The 20,286-nt window shown below is 39.8% G+C and overlaps 1 protein-coding gene across 1 annotated transcript in view; it reads right to left on the bottom strand.

Moving 5' to 3' along the window:
* Positions 1-6,415, bottom strand: part of LOC111952678 (alpha-N-acetylgalactosaminide alpha-2,6-sialyltransferase 5-like) — a 14,636-nt gene extending 8,221 nt beyond the window's left edge. Inside the window, 4 exon segments of the mRNA XM_070435374.1 lie at positions 5,265-5,626; positions 5,628-5,669; positions 5,671-5,682; positions 6,383-6,415. Coding sequence (XP_070291475.1) covers positions 5,265-5,626; positions 5,628-5,669; positions 5,671-5,682; positions 6,383-6,415 — 449 coding nt within the window.
* Between the last annotated feature and the right edge of the window lie 13,871 nt (positions 6,416-20,286).

The raw sequence follows: 20,286 nt of genomic DNA, 5'->3' as shown, positions 1-20,286 counted from the left end.
TTTTTACGGCCGGAGAAGTGGCTTCATCCTTGCTGAGCGCCTTTCGGTTATGTCAATAGGACTCATTTATACTGTGATATAGATACTTTTGTACTGTTTCCTACAGCATCTTAAAGGTCATTTGCTTTGTTCTGGATTGATCTGCACTTTTCGCACCAAAGGACTTTAATCTCTAGAGACAGAACGTGTTCCTTCCTGAGCGGTATGATGCTGCGTGGTCCCATGTGTTATACTTGCGTACTTATTTGTACAGATGAAGTGGTACCTTCAGGCATTTGGAAATTGCTCCCATGGAAAACAGACTGTGGAGGTCTACAATTTTTTTCTGAGGTCTTGGCTGATTTCTTTTGATTTTCCCATGATGTCAAGCAAAGAGGCACTGTTTGAAGGTAGCCTTGAACTACATCCACGAGGTAACACCTCCAATTGACTCAAATTATGCATTAGCAAGCCTATAGGAAATTTGTGGGCAGAACTGAAAAAGCWTGTGCGAGCAAGGAGGCCTACAAACCTGACTCAGTTACACAAGCTCTGTCAGGAGGAATGGGCCAAAATTCACCCAACTTATTGTGGGAAGCTTGTGGAAGGCTACCCAAAACGTTTGACCCATGTTAAACAATTTAAAGGCAATGCTACCAAATACTAATTGAGTGTATGTAAACTTCTGACCCACTGGGAAAGTGATGAAAGAAATAAAAGCTGAAAGAAATAATGCTGTCTACTATTATTCTGACATTTCACATTCTTAAAATAAAGTGGTGATCCTAACTGACTTAAGACAGGGAAAATTTACGAGGATTAAATGTCAGGAATTGTGAAAAACTGAGTTTAAATGTATTTGGCTAAGGTGTATGTAAACTTCCGACTTCAACTGTATCCAAATTGTATTGTGCTGCAAAGTGGGCTTAAAATGTACTATTATTTTGTTTTTTAAAGATTAATAGAAATTAAATAACTCAAATATAGTCGTTGCACAAGTATTTAGCTCCCTGAGTTAATACATGTTAGAAACACCTTTGGCAGCGATTACAGCAGTGAGTGTTCTTGGATAAGTCTCTAAGCTCTTTACACACCTGGACTGTGCAGTATCAGCCCATTACTCTTTTCATAATTCTTCAAGCTCCTTCAAGATGTTGGGGATCATGGATAGACAGCAATTTTCAAATCTTGCCATAGATTTTCAAGCAGATTTAAGTCAAAACTGTAACTTCCCCACTCAGAAACATTCACCGTCTGCTTGGTAAGCACCTCCAGGATTTATTTGGCCTTGTGTGTAGGTTATTGTCCTGCTGAAAGGTGAATTCATCTCCCAGTGTGTGTTGGAAAGCAGATGAAGCAGGTTTTTCTCTAGGATTTCCACTGTGCTTAGCTCCATCCCATTTAATTTTATCCTGAAAAACTCCCCAGTTTTTGCAGATGTCAAGCAAACCCATACCATGATGCATCCACTTGAAAATAAGGAGACCGTTACTCAGTGATGTGTTGTATAGGATTTGCCACAAACATAAGGCTTTGCATTTAGGCCAAAATGTGATTTTCTTTTCTTATTTYTTTTTCAGTATTACTTTGGTGCCTTGTTACACACAGGATGCTTGTTTTGTAATATTTCTATTCAGTATATTTGTACTCTTCTTTTCACGCTGTCCTTTAAGTCATTATTGTGGAGTCGCTACAATGTTGTTGATCCATCCTCAGTTTTCTCCCATCAAAGCCATTGAACTCTGTAACTGTGGCCAATGGCCTCATGGAGCAGTTCATTCCTGTCCTGCAGCTCAGCTCCGGAGGACGACTGTATCTTTGACGTGTCTGGGTGGTTTAATACATAATCCACAGCATAGTTATTAACTTGACCAGGATTAAAGAGGTATTCAATGTCTGATTTGATTTTGTTACCCATCTACCAATCACTGCTCTTCAATATTGGCTTTTATGAATCTGTCAACCCCTATTATTTTACACAGAGTGAGTCCATGTAACTTATTACATGATTTGTTAAGCCACATTTTACTCCTGAACTAATTTAGGCTTGACTAAACAACCACTATATTTTAGATATCAAATTTGTTTTAATAACAATAAAAAATAAACTTCCACTTTGACATTGCAGCGTATTTAGAGGAGAACGATCCCATTTGTAATACAATTTTTTTTWAAGAAATCCAAGGGTATGAATACTTTTGCAATGCACTGTAGCTGTTAACTTTTCGCAACATTGTGTGCAACGTTGTGCTGAGATAAAAACAGCACTTGCTATCAGGTTGTCTCAATGTTGTTCTTGTTTCTTCTTCTACCTTTTCCAACGTGATTCAGCCATTGTTTTTTTATTCGGGACAGTGTTATTGTACTTTCAGATAGTCTTAGAATCCCTCTCTAGCTGCATCGTACACTTCATTTGGACTCTCATATCCCATTGGTTCTACAGTAAGTAGAGTATTAACATATATTAACATATATTCAGAGTGCTTTGAACTAAATCCTATTTAATGATACTGTGATATGTTTGGTGGTTGTTGGGATTTCTTAATTAGTCTTTTGTTAAGAGCGTCAACACTGCTCAACGGCAGCTTTAAAATTAGAATGTGTACAGTTGAAGTCGGAAGTTTACATACACCTTCATACACCGTTTTTCACAATTCCTGACATTTAATCCTCGTAAAAATTCCCTGTCTTAGGTCAGTTAGGATCACCACTTTATTTTAAGAATGTGAAATGTCAGAATAATAGTAGAGAATTATTTATTTCAGCTTTTATTTCTTTCATCACATTCCCAGTGGGTCAGAAGTGTACATACACTCAATTAGCATTTGGTAGCATTGCCTTTAATTTGTTCAACTTGGGTCAAACATTTCAGGTAGCCTTGCTCACACACGCTTTTTCAGTTCTGCCCACAAATTTCCTAAAGTATGCTTGGGGTCATTGTCCATTTGGAAGACCCATTTGCGACCAAGCTTTAACTTCCTGACTGATGTCTTGAGATGTTGCTTCAATATATCCACATAATTTTCCATCCTCATGAGCCATCTATTTTGTGAAGTGCACCAGTCCCTCCTGCAGCAAAGCACCCCCACAACATGATGCTTCCACCCCCGTGCTTCATGGTTGGGATGGTGTTCTTCGGCTTACAAGCCTCCCCATTTTTTCTCCAAACATAACAATGGTCTTTATGGCCGAACAGTTCTATTTTTGTTTCATCAGACCAGAGTACATTTCTCCAAAAAGTACGATCTTTGTCCCCATGTGCAGTTGCAAACCATAGACTGGCTTTTTTTATGGYGGTTTTGGAGCAGTGGCTTCTTCCTTGCTGAGCGGCCTTTCRGGTTATGTCGATATAGGACTCATTTTACTGTGGATATAGATACTTTTGTACCTGTTTCCACCAGCATCTTAACAAGGTCCTTTGCTGTTGTTCTGAGATTGATTTGCACTTTTTGCACCAAAGTACGTTCATCTCTAGGAGACAGAACGCGTCTCCTTCCTGAGCGGTATGACGGCTGCATGGTCCCGTGGTGTTTATACTTACGTACTATTGTTTTTACAGAAACGTGGTACCTTCAGGCATTTGGAAATTGCTCCCAAGGATGAACCAGACTTGTGGAGGTCTACAATTYTTTTTCTGAGGTCTTGGCTGATTTCTTTAGATTTTCCCATGATGTCAAGTGAAGAGTCACTGAGTTTGAAGGTAGGCCTTGAACTACATCCACAGGTACACCTCCAATTGACTCAAATTATGTCAATTAGCCTATCAGAAGCTTCTAAAGCCAAGACATAATTTTCTGGACTTTTCCAAGCTGTTTAAAGGCACAGTTAACTTAGTGTATGTAAACTTCTGACCCACTGGAATTGTGATACAGTGAATTATAAGTGAAATAATATGTGTGTAAACAATTGTTGGAAAAATGACTTGTGTCATGCACAAAGTAGATGTCCTAACCGACTTGCCAAAACTATAGTTTGTTAACAAGACATTTGTGGAGTGGTTGAAAAATGAGTTTTAATGACTCCAACCTAACTGTATATTTCTCTAATGTGAGGGAATATTTTGGAACTGATTTCCAATATTAAAATCAATTGGAGCTAATTTGCTGGTGTTTTTACAGTCTTATATCAATTATAACTATATCAATGAATAGACATGCATGTATGTTCATGTATGACATGCATAAGACCAACATGCAAGGAATGAAATAATAATAATAATTATATTAACTCTACTTCTGCATGCTTATTAAATCAAATAAAAGTTTATTGGTCTCTTACACAGTTTAGCAGATATTATAGCGGGAGCAGCAACATGCTTATGTTACTAGCTCCTAACAATGCAGTAAAATGTCCAACAAGTTGACAAATATTTGACATTTTACTGGATTGTTAGGAGCTAGTAACATAAGCATGTTGCTTCTCCCGCTATAATATCTGCTAAACTGTGTAAGCGACCAATAAACTKTTATTTGATTCTAACCAACTTGCGGAAACTATAGTTTGTTAACAAGAAATTTGTGGAGTGTTTGAAAAAATAGTTTTAATGACTCCAACCTAAGTGTATGTAAACTTCCGACTTCAACTGTATGTGTATTAGAATATTGTATGTGTATTAAAATGTGCATGAAAATATGTGGGTGTATTAAAATGTGTATTAGAATATGTATGTGTATTAAAATGTGTATTATATGTATGTGTATTAAAATGTGTATTATATGTATGTGTATTAAAATGTGAATTATACTCTATGTGTGTTAATATGTGTATTAGAGTATGTATGTGTATTAAAATATGTATTAGAATCTGCATGTGTATTAAAATGTGCATTATATTATATATGTGTATGAAAATGTGTATTATACTATTTATGTGTATTAATATGTGTATGTGTATTAAAATGTATATTATACCATATATACATGTATTAAAATGTGTATGTGTATTAAAATGTGTATTATAATATATATATATGTGTATTAAACCGTGTATGTGTATTGGAATGTGTATTAGAATATGCATGTGTATTAAAATGTAGATTATAATATATATATATGTATTAAAATGTGTATTATAATATATGTGTATTAAAATGTGTATTAGAATATGTATGCTCAAGAGCTCTGAAAACAATACATTCGCCTTCCCTGGCAAATCCTGATTCAAGTTCTCAAACACAGTGACTGTATTCTTCAGATGTCATTCTCGGACAGAATTGGACTGCCAGACTCACAAAGTTAAAACCCAATGACATTATTGACCCAATGGTCAAAATGTCAAAATCCTACCTGTCTTTTCCCGTTTCATTTTTGAAGAGCTCGTCAAACTCCAGCATCTTGAGGGGGGAGATGACGTAGACCTTGAGCTTGGGAAGCAGCTGGTTGATCAGACGCAGGTTGTTGAAGACCCTGCCCTTGCCGTCGCGTCGCATGGCGCTGGTGGGTCCCCAGAAGAGGAAGACAGAGTCCTGGTTGGCGTTGAGCAGCTCCTGCCGTCTCTGCAGCACCCTCTGCACGCTGGAGTGGGCGATGACGCGCAGGCTAGTGCGCCGGCCCACATCCTGTTTGAAATTGTTTCCGTTTGGGGCATTGTTCATGCGGATGACGCACTCGGTGCTGTCGATTTCGTCCCCGTCGTTACTGGCCGAGTAAAAGGTGGCCCGAGCTGGACACCAGGGCACAGCAGTTACAGTGGCATCCTCAGAGGCTGGGGGGGGGGGGGGGGGGGGCAATAGGTCAAAGACGGTATAGTACAGTGAGGTCAGGGTACACTGGCCCTTAAACAACATAAAAAATGCATGCTTCTTCTTTCCTTGCCCTGAATTTTGTGGCTAACAGCATTGGACAAGTGAATGCACGGTACCCACCACATTCTTAAGCTTATCACAAGGCAGATGAAAAGAAGGATGCATGTTTGAAGTTTTCAAACAGAATCTGCACTCTCTGGGGCCGAGCAAAGCACAAAGGGTCTTCTACAGGAATCACACAATCCATTATCATTCAAAAGAATGTGAGACCATATTCACCAAGGACATTTTGCCTGAGTATCTTCCTATAATAAAATAACTACAAGTGTTTAAAAGTGAATGCAATCCTCCCTCTCTGTCATCGAGGTCATGGACACATGGAGGTGTGAGATCCATGGCATTAGATTCAAATCTCCCTGCCAAGAGGAAAACTGTACTTCCAAAATCCAATAGCACAATCAATACCTCTACAGCCAAGAGTAGAAGGCTAGGCAAAAGGGCATCCATCTCTAATAGTAAAAACCCTGAGACCCTCTCATGAATTATTCTAAGGCTTAATGCAGAGGTCCATTGGCATTCAGAGCTGTACTCTGAGCTTCATGCTTGAGTGGGGCCTGTGCATACATTCATATACTGTAACATACATACAGGTGAGATTACCGACTTCACTGCCTCACTGCCTCCTGATCCCATTCTACTGTTTACACATCTCTTCCTTTAATCTCTGTGATTCCACACATATTAATTACCAAGGGAAACTTAGAGAGAATGGAGATGGCGCCTGAGCACGATGTGGAAGTGTGTGTGAAGACACAGAAATAATGAAGAAGACTATAATGAAGACCAGAAGATAACGAAGACAGAAGATAATGAAGACAGACATAATAATGAAGACAGAAGATAACGAAGACAGAAGATAACAAAGACAGAAGATAACGAAGACAGAAGATAATGAAAAAAGACATAACGAAGACAGAATAACGAAGACAGAAGATAACAAAGACAGAAGATAACGAAGACAGAAGATAATGAAGACAGACTATAACGAAGACAGAAGATAACGAAGACAGAAGATAACAAGAACAGAAGATAACGAAGACAGAAGATAATGAAGACAGACTATAACGAAGACAGAAGATAACGAAGACAGAAGATAATGAAACAGACTATAACGAAGACAGAAGATAACGAGACAGAAGATAACGAACACGAAGATAATGAAGACAGACTATAACGAAGCAGAAGATAACAAAGACAGACTATAACGAAGACAGAAGATAAACGAAGACAGAAGATAACGAAGACAGACTATAAGAAGACAGAAGATAATGAAGAAAGACTATAATGAAGACAGAAGATAACGAAGACAGAAGATAATGAAGACAGAAGATAACGAAGACAGAAGATAACAAAGACAGAAGATAACGAAGACAGAAGTAAGTTGAAGACAGAAGATAACGAAGACAGAAGATAACGAAGACAGAAAGATAATGAAGACAGACTATAATGAGACAGAAGATAACGAAGACAGAAGATAACAAAGACAGAAGATAACGAAGAAGAAAAAAAGTCAGGAAGTTTTTGGCGGAGCCAGAAAGTTGGCTTTCAGAAATATTATAATGTAAACTTACTTTTAATCCATCTGTCTGCATATTTCAAGACATGGCATATGGAGGTTTAGTGAGATACCAAATGGGCTGGATGATTCTCTTCATCACCCATCTTGAAAAAACGTGTACTAAAAAAGTGGAAATCAATCAATCCGCTATCATTAACACAATGSAAAAATCTAATTATTTATTATAAGAATATTTTAAAAGCATGGGCAACGACGAAATAAAAACAAATGGATAACATTTAAGGCCAAATGGCAAATAATAATGCAGGCATTAGGGATGGGGGTATGAGCATGTGGGTCTGGGCAGATGAGATTTAGTGATTGTTTGTGTTCGTTCGTCTGTAAGTTGTTGTTCGTATGTATAAGTTTGTATATCGATATTTTTTTAAATAATAATAATAAAAAATAATAATGTTAAAAAAGATATAATAATAATGAAATCGCTGCAGCCTGAGGTTGTCTTTTCCGTCCCGATGTGTCCAGATGAGCGATTAGGGTACTCCTATCATGGTAACATTTCAAACTTCAAACTATAGCCTTTTTCCTAGCAATAGTGTGGATGTATCGTTCCTTTGTGCTAGCCAAACATCCTACAAGGCAAGAAAGAATTACACGCCCCGCCACACGATTATAGCCTACCCAATCTCTTGCCATGCTATGAAAATAACTAGGGAAGACATCTTCTGTCCTCTTAATGTTTGCAGATATGGAACACACACTGCCCATGGCAAGACAAACCACTCTTCTTACTAATTCCTACTTAATGCAATACAAGAAAATGATGGCAGACRTGCAATTCATGTTGGTTTAGTTCCATTATTCTCCCTGTCGGTAGGTCTTCATGCGTGTCACTTCTGATGAAGCGCAACAGTTTTCTCCTGGTAGCTTATTCGCATCTCTGAGGCTGTGYTGCTTTCTTTGTCTGAACTGACTATGTTTATCTGTGAACATTTCCCAGCACATTCATTTCACCTCTGAYGAGTCAAGAAATAAGATTGATATTTGGATTTGACATGATGGAATTGTTTTTATATATTTTTTTAAACGTTAAGGAATATCAGGGCAGCAAATGCAAATATTGCCCAAGCAATAACGTTCAACTCTATTAATGTATCGTACTTGTGGCCTGGAGCATCAGGGAAATTCTCCCAGTAATAAAAGTGTTTTTGCAAGGAAGACTAAATTGTCTTTGACAGTCTATGCCCAGAGCTTCTGTCAGCTCAATGATTCTATGCGGAAATAGCAACGACTTATCAATCTTCATTCTGRGGAAAAGGTTGAAACTGAGAATCTTTAAGAGGGGAAATCTCATCAAAAAGGATTCTCAAACAATTCTCCCTTTTCCCAGTACAACTAGCTTATCAGTAGTGGTCATCTTGTGATGGGCTAGGATGAACTTATGTGTTACAAATAGACAAATGGGACAGTACAGAAGGATGGTCTCTGTCGTGCAAGTATGTCCGCAAGGGTTGTATAAACATGTTTTGCACAAGTGGATGGAATGCGTCTGTCTGGTTTAGGACAAAGTCGCAGTTGAGTTACTGTTCAGCAAGTTCTAGTTTCTGTACGAAATGGGGAGAATGCAGTCAACGTCGAAGTGAAAATATCACGATGCAGAGGAAGAGCCAGCCCTTCCAGGGCATTTTCCCTTTATATATGAAGAACTGTGTGACTTTGCTATTCAGCTGAAGCATCCAGGTGGGTGAATAAATCAGGTTCTTAGTTTTGTCAGTCTCCACCTGTATCTGATTATATTTTCATCATTTAGCAGACACTCTTATCAAGAGAGACTTACAGTAGCGAGTGCATACATTTTCCTCATACAGGTCCCCTGTGGGAATTGAACCTACAACCCTGCCATTGCAAGCAACATGCTCTACCAACTGAGCCACACGGGACCATAATAGATAAAAACCTAACATCACATTATTGAATCAAATGTTATTACATAGATTCATCATTATGGAGGTTTCCTGATTGAAGCCTTGAAATTAAACAAAAAGTAATAAGAATTGTGCAGATCGATGCATTTTCAACATGTTAGATTCAGATGTGCAACATTATGAACCAATTTCAATCGAATCACAGGATCTTCTGAGGGGAGAACGGCTCATAATAATGGCCGAAATGGAACAAATGGAATGGCATCAAACACCTGGAAACTATGTGTTTGATRTATTTGATACCATTCCATCTATTTCGCTCCAGTCATTCGAACAAGCCCATTCTCCCCAAATTAAGGTGCCACCAACCTCCTGGGATTTTCAATAAGAGCACACCTACCTACAGTATGCAGTAGGAACTTGACTAATACGACCGTCTGTCTCATTCATAAAAGGAAACGATTCTTATTCCACTCAAACTGTCAGTCCCAAATGGCACCCTATTCCCTCTATAGTGCACTACTTTTGACCAGGCCCCCATAGGAAATAGGGAGCCATTTTGGATGCAGTCCCAGAGTTAGCATGGTAGTGGGACGTTGGCAGGTTCAGACTTCATCTAATGTGGAGTATATTAKATTAGCTGAGCTACAATACATAGATCACAGAGCTCACAGCACACAGTTACGAGTACAGCTCCAACTCAGTCAGTTACCACTCACAAAGCAACTGGTCTCTACCCAGGAAACCAGGGTCATAATTGCTTTGAGAAAGACGCCATCCATTTACTGTAGCTTCTCTCATTCTTTCTGTCTAGGTAGCTACCTCCAAGAATACTCATACACAGCACCCGAGGTAGACAGTAGCCTCAATTTACAGTCTTGCAGTTGTGGTCCATGTAATATTTCAGAAACAATGGTCTGATTTGTGAGACTAAGAGCACAGAGCCCTTCCTTTATGATTTGTTTGATCCTTGATGCTTATATGTTTCTGTAATTGAAATGTATGTGTGTCTACATCAAATACATTTTTTTGGGGGGGGTGTGTCTTTGTCAGTAAATTGTTACAGTATGTCTGATATTTGTCTTAAACATTGTTCCCCGCTATGCTGCTGTCTTGGTTGGACCAGGCCTCTCTTGACAAATAGATGTTATCTCAATGACACTAACCTGGATAAATAAAGGTTCAATAAAACAATTAAAAAGCATGTTTTAGATCAGATGAAGAAAAATAGTGAACAATAGCAATATTCAGAACTTGTGTAACAGAGGAGGCCRTTTGACTTTGAAGACAATGCACTGAGGGGGGAAATTTAATTGGAAATCAAACGGTACTTATCTTTTCCATTAATTTGCTATTGTGAAATATTGCTTGATCTACAAAACAGCCTGGGATGTGGACTTCTCTCAACATAAAAACACTTTTGAGTGGAAACGCAGAGGCAGTCATTTTGACTGCATATGAATTTAAAATTCACATTTTTAAATCACACCCCCTTCTGTCCTTGACTTTTTATAAATAAGTCTCTTCAMCACATGTATGTTGTTAGAATGTAACATGTTACAAACAGAATTTGTGTTTTAAGCAGTTTTAAGAGGACAAGTCATTTTTTCCCCCCAGAGTCAAATGCAGGTAAAGATATTTCGATTTCTATACTGAACAAAAATATGAACGCAACATGCAACAATTTCAGTGTCACATCTTCCCCTGCTCCTCCCCTCCGGCATACGACTTCGCTGGAATACTAACCACCGGTCCTGGGATTCATCTTACGCACACCTGGCACTCTTCATTACGCACAGCTGTTGGAAGGAGAGGACCAAGGTGCAACGTGGTACGTGTCCATATTTATTAAATGAACACTGAAATAACAAAAATAACAAAGATAACGACCGAAACAGTTCTGGCTGGTGCAGACACACAACACAGGAAACAACACAGGAAACAACTACCCACAAAACACAGGTGGGATGAGGCTACCTAAGTATGGTTCTCAATCAGAGACAACGATAGACAGCTGCCTCTGATTGAGAACAACACTCGGCCAAACACAATGAAATATAAAACATAGAACAAAAACATAGAATGCCCACCCCAACTCACGCCCTGACCAAACCAAAATAGAGACATAACAAAGGAACAAAGTATGATCCCCAATCAGAGACAACGATAGACAGCTGCCTCTGATTGGGAACCATACCAGGCCAACATAGAAATACAACATAGATTGCCCACCCTAGTCACACCCTGACCTAACCAAATAGAGAATAAAAAGGCTCTCTAAGGTCAGGGTGTGACAAATTGTCTCGTTTCTGGTTTTGTTGTTTATTAAACGTTTCACCTGCACTTGCTTCCTGACTCACAGCTCCATTATTACACAAAGATTTTACTGAGTTACAGTTCATATAAGGAAATCCGTCAATTTAAATAAATTCATAAGGCCCTAATCTATGGCTTTCACATGACTGGGAWTACAGATATGCATCTGTTGCTCACAGATACCTTTAACAAAAAGGTAGGGGTGTGGATCAGAAAACCAGTCAGTATCTGGTGTGACCACTATTTGCCTCATGCAGYGCGACACATCTCCTTCACATAGAGTTGATCTTCAATGGCTGTGTGAAGTTTATAATGGCGGGAACTGGAGCRCGTTGTCGTCCACATCGATCCAAAGCATCCCAAACATGCTCAATGGGTGACATGTCTGGTCAGTACGCAGGCCATGAAAGAACTGGGACATTTTCAGCTTTCAGGAATTGTGTACAGATTTGTGTACAGGCCGTGCATTATCATGCTGAAACATGAGGTGATGGCAGCGGATGAATGGCACAACAATGGGCCTCAGGATCTCGTCACGGTATCTCTGTGCATTCAAATTGCCATCACAAACTGTGACAAGGAGATGGGGGAAATTACTGTGAATATGCCTGCCAGCTGATCTACACATCTGAAAACGCAACCTTGAATACCGTCCAGCCTCACGGCCTTGCAAGTGTTGACTTGATCACGTCGACCTCGGAGCGCGAGATCACCCAGTCCTCTGGGTCGGTGGGGGCCCTCACATATGGTACGGTGTTGTTATTGTCGAAGCGTGCATTAAATGCATTAAGTTCGCTTGGAACAAAGACATCGTTGGGCAGATCACGGCTGGGTCTTCCCTAGTCCCCTCCTGTACTCCCTGGCTGCATCACTGGCTGCATCACTGCTTGGTATGGCAACAGCACCGCCCTTGTTTGCATGGCGCTACTGAGGGTGGTTGGGAAATCCCAGTACATCACTGGGGCCACCTCTATATCAGGCGGTAGAAAAGAAGGCCCGGAAAACTGTGAARGRCTCCAGCCACCCAAGCCATAGACTGTTCTCTCTGCTTCCGCATTGCAAGCGGTACCGGTGCATCAAGTCTGACACCAACAGGCTCCTGAACAGCTTCCATCCCCAAGTGATAACACTGATAAATAGCTAACAGAATGGCTACACAGACTATCTTGTATTATTTATTTTAATGCACACTCACAGGACTCTACAGACGCACACTGACACTCCAACACACTAATTTCATGCACACACATTTATACTGAGTCTACACACTCACTCACATTCAATTATCATATACACTGCTGCTACTCTGTTATCATATATCCTGATGCCTAGTCACCTTAGCGCTATACATATCTGCCTCTATCACTCCAGTATCCCTACACATTGTAAATATGGTATTGGAACAGACCCTGTATATAGCTTCTTACTTTCCCGACTCAAGTAAAAGTAAAAGTCACCCAGTAAAATACTACTTGAGTAAAAGTCAAAAAGTATTTGGTTTTAAATATACTTAAGTATCGAAAGTAAATGCAATTGCAAAAATATACTGAACTATCAAAAGTAAAAGTACAAATCATTGTAAATTACTTATATTAAGAAAAACAGACGGCACAATTTTCTTGTTTTTTATTTATTTACGGATAGCCGGGGGCACTCTCCAACACKCAGACATAAACAAAGCATTTGTGTTTAGTGAGTCCACCAGATCAGACGACCAGGGATGTTCTTTTGATAAGTGCGTGAATTGGACCATTTTCCTGTCCTGCTAAGCATTCATCATGCAAAAAGTACTTTTGGGTGTCAGGGAAAATGTATGGAGTAAAAAGTGCATCATTTTCTTTAGGAATGTAGTGGAGTAAAAGTAAAAGTTGTCAACAATATAAATACTCAAGTAAAGAACAGATACACAAAAAACTACTTAAGTACTTTACACCACTGCTTGTGCACATGATATTAAAACTTGAAACAAAAACTGCAGGTTTCCACTTAGATCCAAGATAGAGAACACAGTTGCCTCTCATAAATTGATGATATTCATTGCTTCCTGTCAGCTTCCTGTCAGCCCCGTCTATCTATCAGTTCATGAAGAAGTGGTGCTCTTGGATTAATGAGGACTGGGATCCTTTGAAAAATGTATATCAGTGAGGAGAAAGTACAGCAGCAGCACAGCCAATGGGTTACGTGTGTTAATGACATTGTAACGGTTGTCGTTGGTGGAAGGAGAAGAGGACCAAAGTGCAGCGTGGTACGTATTCATAATAATTTAATAAAGAATGAATACTGAACAAAAACAACAAACCGACAAACGAACAGTTCTGTAAGGTGCAAACAAAAACACTAAACAGAAAATAACTACCCACAACCCATAGTGGGAAAACAGGCTACCTAAGTATGATTCTCAATCAGAGACAACGATCGACACCTGCCTCTGATTGAGAACCATACTAGGCCAAACACATAGAAATATAACGACTAGAACAAAACATAGAAAAACAACAGAATGCCCACCCCAACTCACGCCCTGACCAAACAAAAATAAAGACATAAAAAAGGAACTAAGGTCAGAACGTGACAGACATCCAGAGGATAATGTCCAATAAGGTTAGCCGTGGTTCGGTTGAGCATTGATCTAGCTAGTCTCTGTCTAGGCCTTTAGGTTATGTGGTTAACCTTTTCCTGCAGTGGGCTATATCACAGTCACAAAGAGTGATTCTTGGTAGTCTTAAACAAATCTACTTTTATATACCTCACACACATGGTTAAGGGCTTAACAAAACAAGACATCTGTACCATGTCAGATACTGAATTGAAATGTATTACATGTTGAGCTTGCATCCTAATATTACACTTTATATACATCACAGAAGACTGAAATATAACAAAACTGTTTGACAAAGAAACACCAGGTTTTCGTTTGRAAAAAAAAAAWAWTCTTTACTAATAATCTTTACTAATTTAYTAATAATCTTTCAAATCTTTAATTAAGAAATAAGGAAAAATATGAATAACATTCCACCCATGAGGCCAAAGAGGGCGCTTTTGGTAATTGACTGCAGGAAAGGGCTACGATATCAGATTGATATCTTAGGCAGGAATACACTGATTCTCTTTGTTAGGAATTCTACATTTACTAGTTTTTGTCTGGTGTTCTATAAAACTGGTAAAGGGCATCATTGACAGGGAGTCTCAAAAATAAGTCAGTTCTGCACTTCTGGTTTTCTTTGGTTATCTACATGTTTCTGTCTAGTTCTTATAATTACAGCATCAAAAAGGCTGGAATAATGAGTCATGAACCCACACACACATGTGCAAAAACACACACACACACACACAACACCACACACACACACACACCACACCACACACACACACACACACACACACACACACACACACACACACACACACACACACACACACACACACACACACACACACACACACACACACACACACACACACACACACACACACAGAGACTCACAAAGACACACACAGACACGTGTTAGCAGGGAGATTTACAGAAAAGACAGGTTTTGTGATTACCATGTGTAAAGGCCAGTGCAGATGGATGCTGCTCACTACTGTTTAAAGGTCAACATCTCTTTAACAGGAACAGGCAAAGCAACAGAGGAGTGGTGAGGGAGAGGGGGGTGAGAGGGTAGTGGAGGAGAGGGAGAGAGGGAGGATAGGAGAGAGAGAAGAGGTGAGTCAGAGGATGGAACTGTGATGTTGTCACTAAATGTATCTAGTCTACCATGTGTGTGTGTGTGTGTGTGTGTGTGTGTGTGTGTGTGTGTGTGTGTTGTGTGTTGTGTGTGTGTGTTGTGGTGTGTGTGTGTGTGTGTGTGGTGTGTGTGTGTGTGTGTGTGTGTGTGGTGTTGTGTGCGTGTGTGTGCGGTCGTGATTGTGTGTGGTGCGCTGCGTGTATGTGTGTGTGTGTGTGTGTGTGTGTTCGTGCTTGTTTGTGTGTGATACTCTGCAGCTATAATCAGACTGTCAATGCTGAGAAAGCAAGAGGGAGGGATATTCTCAGAAAAGAAGGCACTGTGGCAGTGGAGGAGAATGACAGACACAAACAGAGAGAACGAGGAGAAAATAACACAATGGGAGGAGCATCGATGAATTATAAAATCTGATTAAGTAGATCAGAGATCAAACACTAAATTAATAACTGTGTTACTATATTTATTTGTATGCTAACTTTATCGGCACAGTTTAAACTACTGGGATAAATTAGTCTTACTAAAATACTAAAAACAACGCCAACATCTACAGCTTGGTATCGGGTGCACCAGTATTTGTCCATTAGAGATTTTGACGATGAGTAAGGAAAACTCTACAAGTTCTAAAATGCCACCTGAATTCGCTACAATTATTAATTATTGGTTGGGCAACCTTCACTGATAAGCAATATCCTCGTACTTACAGTATCAGTCAAAAGTTTGGACACACCTACTCATTCAAGTGTTCTTCTTTATTTTTTACTATTTTCTACATTGTAGATTAATAGTGAAGACATCAACACTATGTAATAACACATATGGAATCATGTAGTAACTAAAAAAAGTGTTAAATCAAAATATATTTTATATTTGAGATTCTTCAAAGTAGCCAACCTTTGCCTTGATGACAGCTTTGCACACACATGTCATTCTCTCAAAAAGCGTCATGAGGTAGTCACCTAGAATGCATTTCAAATAACAGGAGTGTCTTGTTAAAGGTGAACTTGTGGAATTTCTATCCTTCTTWATGAGTTTGAGCCAATCAGTTGTGTTGTGACAAGGTAGGTATACAGAAGATAACCCTAAATATGGACTTGTAAAAGAACAAGTCAATATTTATTTTTGTAATTTGTTTTTAAAAATTGAACCTTTCTTTAACTAGACAAGTCAGTAAAGAACAAATTCTTATTTACAATGACGGCCTACACCRGCCAAACCCGGACTACGCTGGGCCAATTGTGATCTTGCCATATTATGGCAAGATCAGCTGAAATAAGCAAAGAGAAACGACAGTCCATCATTACTTKTATTAACATTTTACGGCTAGGGGTTCCGCTAGCGGAACGTTTCGACAACATCCGGTGAAATTGCAGAGCGCGAAATTCATAATTTTTGGGGGGAAATATTTAACTTTCATACAATCACAAGTGCAGTACACCAAAATACAGCTTAATTTCTTGTTAATCTAGCCACCGTGTCAGATTTCAAAAAGGCTTTACGGCGAAAGCAAACCATGCTATTATCTGAGGACAGCACCCCATCAAACAAACACATGACAATCATATTTCAACCCGCCAGGTGTGACACAAAACTCAGAAATAACGATATAATTCATGCCTTACCTTTGAAGATCTTCTTCTGTTTGCACTCCAATATGTCCCATAAACATCATACATGGTCCTTTTGTTTGATTAATTCCGTCCTTATATCTCCAAAATGTCCATTTATTTGTGCGCTTTTGATTCAGAAAAACACCGGTTCCAACTCGCGCAACATGATTACAAAAAATCTAATAAGTTACCTGTAATCTTGGTCCAAACATTTCAAACAACTTTCCTAATACAACTTTAGGTATTTTTTAATGTAAATAATCGATAAAATTTAAAACGGGATAAACTGTGTTCAATAGCGGATAAAAACAAAGTCGAGCGAGCTTTCAGGTCGCGCGCCCCAACCACAATAGTATACTAGACTCAACCCTTGTTCCGAACAGCCATACTTCTTCATTACTCAAAAGAAAAACATCAACCAATTTCTAAAGACTGTTGCCATCCAGTGGAAGYGATAGAAACTGCAAGCAAGTGCCTTAGAAATCTAGATCCACATAGAAAACCCATTGAAAACACTGTCACCTCAACAACAACTAAAATTCCTGGATGGTTTGTCCTCAAATAAGTTCTGTTATACTCACAGACATAATTATAACAGTTTTAGAAACATTACAGTGTTTTCTATCAAAATCTACCAATATGCATATCCTAGCTACTGGGCCTGAGTAGCAGGCCGTTTACTTTGGGCACGCTTTTCATCCGGACGTGAAAATACCGCCCCCTGGCCCGAAGAGGGTTTAATTTCAAGAAAGTTTCTTCAAGTGCAGTCACAAAAACCATCAAGCGCTATAATGAAACTGGTTCTCATGAGGACCACCACAGCAAAGGAAGACCCAGACTTACCTCTGCTGCAGAGGATACATTCAGTTACCAGCCTCAGATATTGCAGCCCAAATAAATGCTTCACAGAGTTCAAGTAACAGACACATCTTAACATCAACTGTTCAGAGGAGACTGCGTAAATCAGGCCTTCATGGTCGAATTTCTGCAAAGAAATCACTACTGAAGAACACCAATAATAAGAAGGGACTTGCTTGGGCCAAGAAACACGAGTAATGGACATTAGACCGGTGGAAATCTGTCCTTTGGTCTGATCAGTCCAAATCTGAGATTTTTGTTTCCAACCGCTGTGTCTTTGTGAGATGCAGAGTAGGTGAACATATGATCCCTACATGTGTGGTTCCCAGCGTGAAGCATGGAGGAGGAGGTGTGTGGGTGCTTTGCTGGTGACATTGTCTGTGATTTATTTAGAATTCAAGGCACACTTAACCAGCATGGGGCTACCACAGCACTCTGCAGCGATACGCCATCCGATCTAGTGTGCACTTAGTGGGACTATCATTTGTTTTTCAACAAGACAATGACCCAAAACGCACCTCCAGGCTGTGTAAGGGCTATTTGACCAAGAAGGAGAGTGATGGAGTGCTGCATCAGATGACCTGGCCTCCACAATCATCCGACCTCAACCCAATTAAGATGGTTTGGGATGAGTTGGACCACAGAGTGAAGGAAAAGTAGCCAACAAGTGCTCAGCATATGTGGGAACTCCTTCAAGACTGTTGGAAAAGCATTCCAGGTGAAGCTGGTTGAGAGAATTCCAAGAGTGTGCAAAGCTGTCATCAAGGCAAAGGGTGGCTACTTTGAAGAATATAAAATATATTTTGATTTGTTTATCACTTTTTTGGTTACTAGATGATTTCATATGTGCTATTTAATAGTTTTGATGTCTTCACTATTATTCTACAATGTAGAAAATAGTAAAAAAAAAAAAAAAAATTGAATGAGTAGGTGGGTCCAAACTTTTGACTGGTACTGTATGTAGCGGACATGAGTCGGGAATTTTTGTATATTTGGATGTTTCAGTAATAGGACCTAGGCCTAGCATTTGAGTGAGCGAGAGAGAAAATTATTTTGATAGCTAGCACTGATCCCAATGACTCGACTGCTCCGAGATGGAGAGAAAGAGAACTGCTCATTTTCAGGGCTCATTTGAATTTGAAGCAGCAGGAAAATTCGCTGCAACAAAAGAGTGATCAAGTTAAGATCCAACCTTTGTATTGAGATTTGATGAGCAACTATCTTCATTTACTCCCGTTACGGCCAGTTGGAACTTCCAAAAAAGGTTTAAATAAAAATGTACAAGCAACTGAAAAGATGCCTATTCCTGCACCTCCAATGTAAATCATTCATTACTGCCACACACAGGTCGGAAGTCTACAACAGCTCAATACATTGGAGGTGCTGAATAGGCATTTTTGTTCGGTAGCTTGTAAATGTGTACTTAGAACTTTTTTGGATGTACATACCGGCCGAAACGGGAGTAAATGAAGATAGTTGCTCATCGAAACTCCATCTGTATTTGGTGAGTAACGAACGTATTTTGACATTATAACGCTTGCAGAGCTGTCTATTGGAAGTTTGAATCGGAGCTTCCTGGGCGTTAGAGAGAAAACACGTCATATTCATCKTCTAAAGCACAGATAGTGGGGCAGGAACTGTGTGGTACATGGTACGTAGGAGGTAAAAAGGAATAACCTCTCCTGTTATTCACCATGATTAAAGGAAAACTCAACCCAAAAACAATCTTTTGGTATTTGTTTCATTAGTCCATTGTTGACATAGTCCCAAAATGTTTTTCTTATCATCAATCGAGTTCTGAAGATATATAACTTTGTAACTACAGAAATCATACCCGTCTGATACATTTTGCATCATATGACGCAAAATGCAGCATCATATGGAGCAAAATTAAAACATGTTGGAACTATGTTAACAATGGACTAACGAAACAAATACCAAAATATGTGTGCCCTTTATCAGCCTCCAGGATCAGACATAAAGAAGCTAGAGCTCACATATCCAGCATCACCACCACTACCACCACCACTACCAGCACCACCACCACCACCACCACCACTACCACCACCACTACAGCACCACCACCAAGCTCACAGATCCACCACCAACCACCTAGCTCACAGATCCACCCCTACCACCACCACTACCAGCACCCACCACCACCACACACCACACCACCACCACCACTACCAGCACCACCACCACCACCACCACCACCACCCACCACCACCACCCCACCACCACCACCACCACACAACCACCACCTAGCTCACAGATCCACCACCACCACCACCACCACCACCTAGCTCACAGATCCACCACCACCACCACAACAACCACAACAACCACCTAGCTCACAGATCCACCACCACTACCACCACAACCACAACCACTAGCACCACAACGACAACCACCACCACCACTACCACCACAACCACAACCACCACCTAGCTCACAGATCCACCACCACCACACTACCACAACAAACCACAACCACCACCTAGCTCACAAGATCCACCCACCAACACCACTACCACAACAACCCACAACCACC

The sequence above is a fragment of the Salvelinus sp. IW2-2015 genome, linkage group LG26, assembly GCF_002910315.2.
Source record: "Salvelinus sp. IW2-2015 linkage group LG26, ASM291031v2, whole genome shotgun sequence".
NCBI lineage: Eukaryota > Metazoa > Chordata > Actinopteri > Salmoniformes > Salmonidae > Salvelinus > Salvelinus sp. IW2-2015.
The sequence above is the reverse complement of the archived record's forward strand: the minus strand, read 5'-3'. Positions and strand labels throughout refer to the sequence as shown.